The sequence below is a fragment of the Pristiophorus japonicus genome, chromosome 14, assembly GCF_044704955.1.
Source record: "Pristiophorus japonicus isolate sPriJap1 chromosome 14, sPriJap1.hap1, whole genome shotgun sequence".
Classification (NCBI taxonomy): Eukaryota; Metazoa; Chordata; class Chondrichthyes; family Pristiophoridae; genus Pristiophorus; species Pristiophorus japonicus.
In genome coordinates, this window is record NC_091990.1 from 101654372 (window position 1) to 101667504 (window position 13133).

Genomic DNA, 13133 nt, shown 5'->3' on the forward strand with positions numbered 1-13133 from the left:
CATGAATTGAGACACCCAAACAGGAGAGCTCCTCCTGAACGGTCAAGGCAGTCAAAGCACCCTGATGGTCTGCTCAATGATGTTCCTTGGGGCAGTATGGCATTATATATGATTGCTGGCCACGAGTGGGGTTGTGGAGCTAAGTCATCAGCCAGGTGAAGAGCGGATAGCCCTTGAGGCCGAGTAGCCATCCTCAGGTTCGATGTGGTAGCTGGAAGATTGCTGGCACAGCGGACCGGCGCAGGATGAAGGCATCATGATTGCTACCAGGATATCGGGTATTTACCATCTTGATGTGCTGGGCGTGGTCGAACACCAACTGCACATTAAGTGAATGGTACCCTTTGCGGCTATGGTACATCTCAGCCTTGATATGCACCGCCAGAAAAGGCCTGCACCATGAAGAAGTCCAATATTTTGGCAAAGCCATGTGCACATTTCCCCTGCTTCTCCCTTTTTAGATAGAAGACAATGAACTCCCTTCTCCTAGAGTACAGAGTCTCTGTAACCTCCAGGATGCAGCGATGGAGGACGAACTGCAAGGTGTTTGTTATGTCACCTGTTCCAGCCTGGAAGGATCCACTGGCAAAAAAATTCAGGGCCATGGTCATCTTGAGGGCCACTGGCAGAGCCATCATCGCCCTGCTCTGAGGCTGCAGGTCTGGTTGCAAGAGGTGGCAGAGTTCTGTGACCACCTACTTGGTGAAGCGGAGCTGCTGAACACACTGCTCTTGGCTTAGGTGCAGGTAGAAGCGCTCCTTGAAAACTCTAGGTGAGTAAGACCTCCTGCTGAGAGCCATCGTCCCCTTCCTCTGAAAGCAGCTTATTTTTGCTGCCTCTGCTCCATCTCCCTGTCATGCACGAGTGGGACTTCAGAAAAAACCCCCATGTCTGGGAGCAAGTGGTGTAGTCAGAGGCAATGTTCCCCCAAATTTTGTTTTGGGGTGCGTGGTCCCTTTAATGGCCATGCACAACATTTCACACTTGAAAAACCGGTACTGGGCTGCTCAGAGGGAACGTTGGTCAAAGGCCTTCCTGTAGCAGCCAACGTCTGTCTTCCAGCAAGTCAGTATTCATATGAATTCTGCAAGAGCCAGTACAAGAGAAATAATTAACCTGCCTGCAAGTTGGATGTATTCCTTTAAATATCGCTGGTGGGAATCTCTCAAGCAGCTGAACACACGTTCAGCTGTGCATGTTTAGGAGGGGGCGTCGACTGGAACGGCTAGGTCCAAAATGGCAGGTCGTGCGTCAAATCAGCACTACAAGCTGACTGACGTCGCAATCTGCCTACTCTATACTTCTGCCGCTCACACATCCCGTCCGTGCTATCGCCCTCACCAATATGGCGACCAGCATGGGCCTCGCCAGAAGTGGACGGAAGCGAGGCATCCACCACTTTTTTCTCCAAACCTGCCCTTAACTGCTGCTGCCAAGGTGGCCATAGTATTTTATGTAGATCTTTGTCAAATGCCTTTCGGAAGTCGAATTACACCACATTGTAGAATTTTCCACGATTCACAAGGATTGTCCCTTCTTCCAAAAAGTTAAGGAGGTTGGTCACGTAGGTACTTCCTCTTCTACATCCTTAATAACTGATGGTTTACTCTGTTATTATTTTCAGATTTACTCTCGGTGATTGATTATTTTACATGATATTGAAGTAAGACTAATGGTCTGCAGTTGTCTGCTTTGTCACCCTTTTTGAAAATGGGGGCCATGTTGGCCTGTTTCTAATGTGTAGGTACTTCTCCAGCGACTAGTTACTCCCTCATAATGATCAATGCCTCAGAAATGTTCTCCTTCGTCACTCTTCATATTCTTGGATAAATATTACCTATGCCATGGAATTTATTTGTTTGAACCCTCTTAACCTATCATGTCAGACTGTGCACATACTGACCTCTTCATTGCTTCAATCCCAGAATTAAATGCCGCTGCCCAGGCAGAGGGGTTGTTGTTATCTTTCAGATTTTGTGCTGCTGCGATCAAGGAAATACTGTACAGCTATAACAGAAAGGGTATCTCATTATAGATGAATTGTTCCAAACCACTATAACAATATCAGAATACAGAAAAACAGGAAATTCTCAATTCATTCTCTGAGTGGTGGAATGACCCTCCTACTGAGGTGAAATTAATACCAACTCATTAAATAATGCTAATTTTCAGATTCATGAGAAAAAGACATTCAGGTGCTCAATATCACAACATTGCTTTAAGAACCAATTTAATTATTAGCACTTTTCCCTGCCTCAGTTTTTTCAATTTGAATGCAAAATCTGTCCCATTAGTATTGCTCAGTCAGCAGTTTTATTCACTTTCATGGAATGACATTAGAGAAAATCCTCACTTGTCGACACTTGGGAGTTCAACCAGAGATAGCCCTGCCCACTTCAAAGGGTTCATCCAGCAGAAGGCCTGCCCATTTCAGGGAGATCAGCCAAAGGGAGGCTTGATCAAGTTCAGAGACCAGCCATAAGTCTATCCAGTCCCATGAGTTCAGCTGTCCGGAGGCCTGCCTGTTCCTGGTTGTTCAACTAGAGGGAGGCTTGCTTCCTGCTGGGAGTTCAGCCAGCAGAGGATGGCCTGACCGCTCCTAAGAGTTCAGCCAAAGGAGCGGCCTGCCCCTGCCCAGGTCAGCCAGCATATGTCTGCCTTGTAGGAGCCTGCGTACATGTTAATCATCCATATTTGATGCGGATAGTCAGCATTTTGTAAACATAATTTGCCTATCTGAGGATGAAAATCACTATAGACGTGACTCCCCTTCATCCACCTCACTCCAACCTTGCTAATCCTGCAAATCTAGGCTGACACTCCAGTGCAGTGCTGAGGAAGTGCTGCACTGTTGGAGGTGCCGTCTCTTGGATGAGACGTTAAACGGAGTCTGTTCTCTCAGGTGGACGTCTGGTGGTTATGAATGGCACTATATAAATGCAAAGTTTTTCTTTCTTTCAATATTAAGAATTCCCATCCATAATGTACAGCAGTGCCAATCACTTGAAGCAGCAACAGGAGGCAAAGCATAACCAGTCAGTACAGACAAGTGAGGGAGTAAAGTCATTAGTAGCACTGTGTATGGGGGAGAAACAAAGAGGAGAAAGAAGAATTTTAGAATTCACTGAAGGGACAGGAAAAGAGTGCCAGTTTGAAATTGGGAGGTAGGGTTAGGGGAGAAGAGCAACAGCTTGAACTGAGGGAATGGAGAGTAGTGCAAGCTTGAACTGGAAGGGGCAGGAATAGTGTCAGGTTAAATTGAGAGTCGAGGGAGAAGAGCGCTAGCAAGAATTTGGAGGGAATGGGAGCAAAGAGTCAGGGAACCAGAATGATCAATAAAATGGAATTCAAATTCCCTAGTTGCTGTTGGGCAATGTTGGCATTGGGTCTAGTGTCCAGGCAATGCTGGTCAAGACGATGCCAAACTCACTTCACATAGAACCATTGTAGCTGAAGGAAATGTTCACTCCATCAGCTAGAGTTGAAATGAGCTGAGATCCCAGAGAAATATTTATTCTATGTTAATTGTTTGAAGTTCCTGCAAAACTGATTATTTGTGGTTTAAAAATTCCTCAATCGATTGTTTTTCTATATATTGAAAAAGTACAAAAGTTTTTTCCCACTATCATTTCAAGTCCTGTTGACTTGCCTATCTGAGAGTTTCAAGCAACCAGGCTGCTCCCAGGCCTCTGACAATGGTGTGTTTGTCTCAGCTGTGAAAAAGCGAACAAGAGCAGCCTAAGTTAGACTGCAATTTTTCTCGCCAAGTGGCTAAGAGTTTGGGATGTTACATGAATGGTAATTGGCATGTTTGATACTGTTTGCTACCATACCCTGGCTCAATATGATGCCACAGTGTCCTGTCCCACTGTGCCACTTCTCAATGTGATATTGTTGACACCATGGTATGTGGTTACTTGTGTTTCAAAGTCCTGGATTTATGTGTTGAGAAATTGAAATGAAGAGCCAGAAGCGATTAACCAGGTTGCTCAGAAACATTCCAATACACTCCACTTTGCAGTGAAGTTATGCAGGCAAATGCAACAGTCGGACCTACGAACAGCAGTGAGATGAATGCCCAGTTAATCTGTTCTCATGGTGAAGGTTGAGAGGAAAGAATGTTGGCCAGGACACTGGGTGAACTCTGATTTTCTTCAAATAGTGTCATGAAACCTTTCACATCTACCTGCACAGGCAGACAGGGTCTTGATTTAACATCTCGTCAACTGTTCCACTGCAACTATGACACTGTGATCTACCTGACAATGTGGAAAGTTATGAAGGCATGGCCTATCCACATAAAACAGGACAAATCTAACTGGGCATCTCCCAACCCCTTGATCTATAAGATGTACAATGTGAACACCATCTTTTCTAAATTGTCCAGCAAGTCACATGTCATGCTGAGTTAAACATATACTGATGTTCCTTCACTGTCACTAGATCATAAGTATGTAAAAAGGAAAAGAATAGTGAAAGTAAATGTACATCACCTACAGGCTGAGATGAGAAATTATAAAGGGGAATAAGGAAATGGCAGAGAAATTAAGCAAATACATTGTTTATGTCTTCAACGAAGAAGACAGGAAAAACTTCCCGGAAATAGTGGAGTACCAAGGGTCTAGCGAAAATGAGGAACTGAAAGTAATTAGTATTAGTAAAAAAAAGTACTGGAGAAATTAATGGGACTGAAAGCCGAAAAATCCCCTGGACCCGATGGCCTGCATCCGAGAGTTTTGAAAGAGGTGACTATAGAGATAGCGGATGCATTGGTTGTTATCTTCCAAAATTCTATAGATTCTAGAATGGTTCCCTCAGATTGGAAGGTAGCTAATGTAATCCTACTATTTAAGAAAGAAGGCAGAGAGAAAACGGGGAACTACAGACCAGTTAGCCTGACAACAGTAGCAGGGAAAATGCTAGAATCTATAATTAAGGATATGGGGCTAGAACCTCCACTTTTTTTGCATGCTTAACGCCCACTTAATGCCCATTTTACCGCTGAAATGACATATAACGCACATATATCACCCATTTTGCCACAAAATGGAGACTGACGGGCATTTTTAGGAAACTTATTGGCGAGCGTTACTTTCCCCATGTGCTTAATGCCGGGAGAAAAATATTACCGCCCACCCACTTTTTTTGGGCAGAATCAGCAGAATGGGTGAAATCAACGCCCATAATATCACCTAACATTACTTTCTGCACGGATTTAACGCTAAGATTCAATATTAACACCCGTCCACTGTTTATTGTCGTAAAGAGCATATTTACCCAAACTAGCGGCCATGGAGATCGCCGATTGTCAATTTCACCACCTCGCACACATATCGCCCACAATATCGCTCGCTCAAAAAACCCCCCACAGAAAGTGGAACTAACCAGAACGAATGCCAGCGGTGTGGCTGGCATTTGTTAAATCCCAGTCTTACGTGAGGAGCCGATATCTGAAAGATTTGCCAGAAAGAGTGCTGATGTGAGTGACAATGCTGACACATTGCTGTCATCAGACATCAATGGTGCCCATCACCTTGGTGCCAATTTACGTTGATTGATAAGTTGTATTTAACCCTTTCATTGTAAGGAATCACCAGTGTGTAACGGTTCAGCTATCTGAAACAATGCGCTACAAGGTTATGGTCAATAACAAAAATTTAAGACCAAATTGGTCCGAAATCATAAGTATCACAGCCAATAACACCCAACCCCCGCCTACACCCCACTTTTTCCACCACATGTTCATCATGTCCAGCAACACAGAATACAAAGGCAAAGCAGGAGCGTGGACCCCAGCCCCCATATATTGCAACAAATTGCATACACCCAGATGGAGATATAACACAGCCATCAGCTGTGCACATGCATTTCACTTTCCTTCCCCCCTCTCCTCCTTCTCCCCAACTCTACCCCTTTCCCTCCTCGCTCCACGGCGCCTGGCCGAGGAGCTCCTCAGGCGGTGCCTCATTGGGGGGGGGTTGAAGGCAGATGCGGTCGTTGCACGGGTACGGGAGCGGGGGGTGCCAAGAGGGCAACATTCTTTGATGCAGAAGCAGGATCTTGGTCCTTGCTCTCATCTATCGTTCGCAGTGGTGGTGCGGAATCAAGGGGTGGAGTGCTGTGCTCGTGAACCACTGGGAGGCCTGTGGCAGCAGTGTTCCTGGCTATCACATTCAAGGACTCCGCCAGGCGCGGAATGTACTCAGTCATGGTGGCCAGCTGTCGGGATATGCCCCCAATGCTTCGATGAGCTGGTCACCAAATGTCTACAGTCCTCGTGAACAACTGTACCATTTCTCCACTGTCATGTTGCACTCGTGGAACAGACCTGCCGCGTCCAAGAGGCCTCTGCGGGATCGGCGCTGCTGTCCTGGGGACAAATGGGGTGCCCTGTGGAGAGGTGCTTGGGGCCGGTACCTCCAGAGTGGAGGCGGGAATGACCGGAGGACCACTAGATGGCCTTGGGGTAGAATGGCTTCTGGAGCGTGGCGATGCAGGTTCTTCGAAGTCCGCGCTCTCATCTGTAGAGAACAGACCTAGCGGATTGACGGCGAGAATCAGAGCTCCTCGGCACCAGATGTAGTAGGATCATCCGCCGACTCCCACCCCGCGCCCCCACCTTCTAGCCTCTGTGGTCTTTCCTTGGGCTGCGCTGCTGGCTGAGCTGCAAAACACAAATTAGATTATTAGAGAAGAAGGGGGAGCTAGGGTGACAAGGTGAATCCAGCGCTACACACAGCATATGCACGACAAAAGCACCACCGCTCTCAAAATCATCACAGACATCACACAAGAGAGGGATAGAGTACAAAAGCAGGGAGGTCCTGCTGCAACTGTATAGGGTATTGATGAGGCCACACCTGGAGTACTGCGTGCAGTTTTGGTCACCTTACTTAAGGAAGGATATACTAGCTTTGGAAGGGGTACAGAGACGATTCACTAGGCTGATTCCGGAGATGAGGGGGTTACCTTATGATGATAGATTGAGTAGACTGGGTCTTTACTCGTTGGAGTTCAGAAGGATGAGGAGTGATCTTATAGAAACATTTAAAATCATGAAAGGGATAGACACGATAGAGGCAGAGAGGTTGTTTCCACTGGTAGGGGAGGCTAGAACTCGGGGGCACAGCCTCAAAATATGGGGGAGCCAATTTAAAACCGAGTTGAGAAGGAATTTCTTCTCCCACAGGGTTGTGAATCTGTGGAATTCTCTGCCCAAGGAAGCAGTTGAGGCTAGCTCATTGAATGTATTCAAGTCACAGACAGATAGATTTTTAACCAATAAGGGAATTAAGGGTTACGGGGAGAGGGCGGGTAAGTGGAGCTGAGTCCACGGCCATATCAGCCATGATCTTTATTGAATGGCGGAGCAGGCTTGAGGGGCTAGATGGCCTACTCCTGTTCCTAATTTTTATGTTTTTATGTTATTTCATGACCATCAACACATTGTGCATTGCAATGATTTTCATTAGGCCAGCATTATTTCTATGACACTTTTAGAAATCATCTATCATATATGATTGTTCGGATATGGCATCTATAGACTTTACATGACGCATTAGTGTAAGCTTTACTCACGTGGCATCACTTCAGGGTCTGCAGATGCATCTGTGGCTGTCCGGGAGTGCTTCCCCACGAGTGCGAGCACTCACTCCTCCATCTCTGGGATGTCGCTGGGGACTGGTGGCCCTCCCACCTGTTCGCCTCTGCATGGACCTCATCGTCGATAGCTTCTTCTGTAAAAGGTGACAGGACAACATGGCATGAGATCATTGCGTTACATCATTGCTTGGTACTGTCACAGACACTGATACAACACATAACCGACAGAGGTAATCATGATTATTATCATTCTTTACCTAAAGACATACACTGTGACCACAGGCTTTAATAAAACATTCCTGGTAAAAGTGCAAGACCTCACATCTGCTGATAGTCACTCATGACTGTTACAAATCAAATTATATAAATATATAAGCACATGTAAATCAATGTAATACTTACTTTGTGGATCCCACTAGGTCGTTCCATCATTTGCAGCATTGGTTGCCCTCACATAAGAACATAAGAACATAAGAACATAAGAATTAGGAACAGGAGTAGGCCATCTAGCCCCTCGAGCCTGCTCCGCCATTCAATAAGATCATGGCTGATCTGGTCGTGGACTCAGCTCCACTTACCCGCCCTCTCCCCGTAACCCTTAATTCCCTTATTAGTTAAAAATCTATCGATCTTTGACTTGAAAACATTCAATGAGCTAGCCTCAACTGCTTCCTTGGGCAGAGAAATCCACAGATTCACAACCCTCTGGGAGAAGAAATTATTTCTCAACTCGGTTTTAAATTGGCTCCTCCGTATTTTGAGGCTGTGCCCCCTAGTTCTAGTCTCCCTTACCAGTGGAAACAACCTCTCTGCCTCTATCTTGTCTATCCCTTTCATGATTTTAAATGTTTCTATAAGATCACCCCTCATCCTTCTGAACTCCAACGAGTAAAGACCCAGTCTACTCAATCTATCATCATAAGGTAACCCCCTCATCTCCGGAATCAGCCTAGTTAATCGTCTCTGTACCCCCTCCAAAGCTAGTATATCCTTCCTTAAGAAAGGTGACCAAAACTGCATGCAGTACTCCAGGTGCGGCCTTACCAATACCTTATACAGTTGCAGCAAGACCTCCCTGCTTTTGTACTCCATTCCTCTCGCAATGAAGGCCAACATTCCATTCGCCTTCCTGATTACCTGCTGCACCTGCAAACTAACCTTTTGGGATTCATGCACAAGGACCCCCAGGTCCCGCTGCACCACAGCATGTTGTAATTTCTCCCCATTCAAATAATATTCCCTTTTACTGTTTTTTTTCCCCCAAGGTGGATGACCTCACACTTTCCGACATTGTATTCCATCTGCCAAACCTTAGCCCATTCGCTTAACCTATCCAAATCTCCTTGCAGTCTCTGAGTCCTCGACACAACCCGCTTTCCCACTAATCTTTGCGTCATCTGCAAATTTTGTTGCACTACACTCTGTCCCCTCTTCTAGGTCATCGATGTATATTGTAAACAGTTGTGGTCCCAGCACTGATCCCTGTGGCACACCACTAACCACTGATTTCCAACCGGAAAAGGACCCATTTATCCCGACTCTCTGCTTTCTGTTCGCCAGCCAATTCTCTATCCATGCTAATACATTTCCTCTGACTGCGCGTACCTTTATCTTCTGCAGTAACCTTTTGTGTGGCACCTTATCGAATGCCTTTTGGAAATCTAAACACACCACATCCATCGGTACACCTCTATCCACCATGCTCGTTATATCCTCAAAGAATTCCAGTAAGTTAGTTAAACATGATTTCCCTTTCATGAATCCATGCTGCGTCTGCTTGATTGCACTATTCCTATCTTGATGTCCCGCTATTTCTTCCTTAATGATAGTTTCAAGCATTTTCCCCACTCAGATGTTAAACTAACCGGCCTATAGTTACCTGCCTTTTGCCTGCCCCCTTTTTTTAAACAGAGGCGTTACATTAGCTGCTTTCCAATCCGCTGGTACCTCCCCAGAGTCCAGAGAATTTTGGTAGATTATAACGAATGCATCTGCTATAACTTCCGCCATCTCTTTTAACACCCTGGGATGCATTTCATCAGGACCAGGGGACTTGTCTACCTTCAGTCCCATTAGCCTGTCCAGCACTACCCCCCCTAGTGATAGTGATTGTCTCAAGATCCTCCCTTCCCACATTCCTGTGGCCTGCAAATTTTGGCATGGTTTTTGTGTCTTCCACTGTGAAGACAGAAGCAAAATAATTGTTTAAGGTCTCAGCCATTTCCACATTTCCCATTATTAAATCCCACGAACCTCGTTGGTCGCCGACTAGACAACCTCTGCTATCTTGGTCCATATCCTCTGGTAGTCCTTTGGGATGGGCTTCCCACGCCCTCCCTGTGTCAAATCACCCCAATGTAACTTGACCTCCTGCAGGAGGGAGGTATTTGTCTTGTCCGAAAACCTCCTAGCTCTTTTGCGCCCTCTAATGTGCTCCTCTCCCACCTCACTGCTCTCTCCAGCGTCAGTCTCCACAGTGTGCTGTGATGCCTCCTCCTCTCTCTCCATTATAGGCCAAATTCGGTTAAATATGTAGCTGGTAACAGCTACTTTTTATTTCCCTACTTGCTGTGAAGCTCTAAAGTCTCCCTTGTTCCTTCCAAAGCAGCCATACCACACCCAGCCACGCCTTCAGTCCCTCTGAGCTCCCTCTCTCTGTCTCCTCTTCTGTGCATGGCATGGTGACCCTTGACCTCCAGAATCGTGAGAAATGAGCATTGCCATGCCATTGCTAAGGACGGCCACACTTTACGGCAAAAAAATGTAACGCTACCACCCATTTTATATCGCTCGCGGTAACGCCCATTTTCAAAAGTGGAGACTAGGTGGTTTGAGAATGGGCGAGAAGCCGGCGATCTGAAAACTCTTTTTTCCACCCACACCATAAAATTTGGGCGATAATCATAAAAGTGGAGGTTCTAGCCCATGGTAACAGGGCACTGAGAAAACAATAATAGGATTGGGCAGAGTCAACATGGATTTATGAAAGGGAATGGTAGAGTTTTTTGAGGTTGTAACTAGCAGAATAGATAAGGGGAACCAGTGGATGTGGTGTATTTGGATTTTCAGACGGCATTCGATAAGGTGACACACAAGAGGTTATTGAACAAAATTAGGGCTCATGGGATTGGGTGTAATAGACTAGCATGGATTGAGGATTGGATAACGGACAGAAAACAGGGAGTATGAATAAACGGGTCATTTTCGTGTTGGCAGGCTGTAACTAGTGGGGTGCCGCAAGGAACGGTGCTTGGGCCCCAGCTATTATCACAATCTATATCAATGATTTGGATGAGGGGACCAAATGTAATATATCCAAGTTTGCTCATGATATAAAGCTAGGTGGGAATGTACGTTGTGAGGAGAATGCAAAGAGGCTTCAAGGGGATAGAGACAGGCTAAATGAGTGGGCAAGAACATGGCAAATGGAATATATGCCCCAAGTTTCGCCATGATTTGCTCCTGATTTTTAGGAGCAACTGGTGTAGAACGGAGTATCTTAGAAATCGGAATTCTCGCCATTTAGTTTGCTCCAGTTCTAGTCAGTTAGAACAGTTTCACTTTGGAACAGAATTTTTTTTTCCAAAAGGGGGCGTGTCCAGCCACTTACGCCTGTTTTCAAAGTTTCGTCAGTGAAAACTTACTCCAAACTAACTTAGAATGGAGTAAGTGAAGATTTTTGTACGCTCGAAAAAACCTTGTCTACACTTTAGAAAATGAGGCGTAGGTTACAAATCAGGCGTAGGGAATGGGGGATTGGGGTTTAAAGGGAAGTTTACAAACATTAAACACTTCAGTTTTACAAATAAAGAGCCATCATCAATAATAAATGATAAAAACATCAATAAATCAACCAATCAATCAATCAAAAAAAAATTAAGAAGAAATAATTTTGAAAAAATCAATAAATAAAACATTTTCTACTTACCGACTGCAGCACTGGGAGCCCTCCAACAGCGTGCTGGGATGCTCCCCCACCCCCTCCCCACAGTGTGTCTCTGTCAGTGTCTCTATCTCTCTGTCTGTCTGTGTGTCTCATTCTCTATCTGTCAGTGCCTGTGTTTCTGACAGCGAGGGGAGGTGGAGGAGAGGGGTAGAGGGAGAGAGCAGAGAGAGGGAAGGGGGAGGGATGGGGGAGAAGGGGGAGGGGGGAGAAGGGGGAAGGAAAGGAAAAGGGGGGAGAAAGGAAATGGGGGGGAAAGGAGATGGGGGGGAAGGAGATGGGAGGGGGAGGAGATGGGGGGAAAGGAGATGGGGGGGGAAAGGAGATGGGGGGGAAAGGAAATGGGGGGGGGGGAAAGGAGATGGGGGGGGAAAGGAGATGGGGGGGGAAAGGAGATGGGGGGGGGGGAAAGGAGAAGGGGGAAGGAGGCTGAACGGGCCGAGCCCGGCCGGGCCCGAGACTTCGGGCAGGGCCCAAGACTTCAGGCAGGGCCCGTCCCCAGCACCAGATTTACAGGTAGGTGGCGTTGGGTCAGGTCGGGATCGCGGGTCGGGTCGGGGGGAGCACGGGTCGGGGGGTTGGTGGGAGGGAGGTCGGTTCGGTTCGGGTCGGAGGGAGGGAGAGGGAGGTCAGGTCGGGGGGAGGGAGGTCAGGTCGGGTCCAGTCCGGGGGCCGGGGGGGGGAAGCGGGAGTTGGGTCGGTGTCGGGTCCGGTCCGGAGGCGGGAAGCGGGAGTCGAGTCGGGTCGGGAGGAAGCAGGAGCTGGGCATGGGAGGAGCCTTATTCACGCAGCCCCAGTGAGGCCATTCGGCCAGGGCTAGGGGCTGCGTGCTTCGGCCCCTCCCACACAGTTTTGGGCGCCTGGAGCTACTGAACATGCGCGCCCACTGTAGCACATGTGCAGAGGTCCCGGCACTGTTTTCAGCGCCGGGACCTGACTCCGCCCCCTACAGCTCGTGCTGCGCTGCGCCGAGCTTCAAACGACCTGCAGGGAGCCGGAGAATCTGGAAGTTTTTTTTAGGCGCACTTTGTGGCACGAAAAACGGGCGTCCAGGTCGGGACTGCGCCGTTCTAGGCGCGGCTCGAAACTTGGGCCCATAATGCGGAGAATTGTGAAGTTATCCACTTTGGTGGGAAAAATAGAAAAGCAGAGTATGTTTTAAATGGTGAGAGATTGGGAAATGTTGGTGTTCAGACGGACCTGGGTGTCCTTGTACACGAATCACTGAAAGTTAACATGCAGGTACAGCAAGCAATTAAAAAAAAAATGGTATGTTGGCCTTTATTACAACAGGTTTAGAGTATAGGAGTAAAGATGTCTTACTGCAATTATATCGGGCCCTAGTGAGACCGCACCTGGAGTATTGTGTATAGTTTTGGTCTCCTTGATATACTTGTCATAGAGAGTGCAACGGAGGTTCACCAGACTGATTCCTGAGATTGGGGGATTGTCCTATGAGAAGGGATTGAGTAGACAAGGCCTATATTTTATAAAGTTTAGAAAAATGAGTGGTGATCTCATTGAAACACATAAAATTCTTACAGGGATTGACCGGGTAGATGCAGGGAGGAGGTTTCCTCTGGCGGAT

General features: G+C 46.9%; 1 protein-coding gene across 2 annotated transcripts in view; it reads right to left on the reverse strand.

Annotated features, from left to right (window-relative positions):
- tkfc (triokinase/FMN cyclase) overlaps positions 1–13133 on the reverse strand; it is a 178062-nt gene that overhangs the window by 29630 nt on the left and 135299 nt on the right. For both annotated transcript variants that reach the window (XM_070899421.1, XM_070899422.1), the window contains one exon: positions 1904–2007. In XM_070899421.1, coding sequence (XP_070755522.1) covers positions 1904–2007 — 104 coding nt within the window. The remainder of the gene's footprint in view (positions 1–1903; positions 2008–13133) is intronic.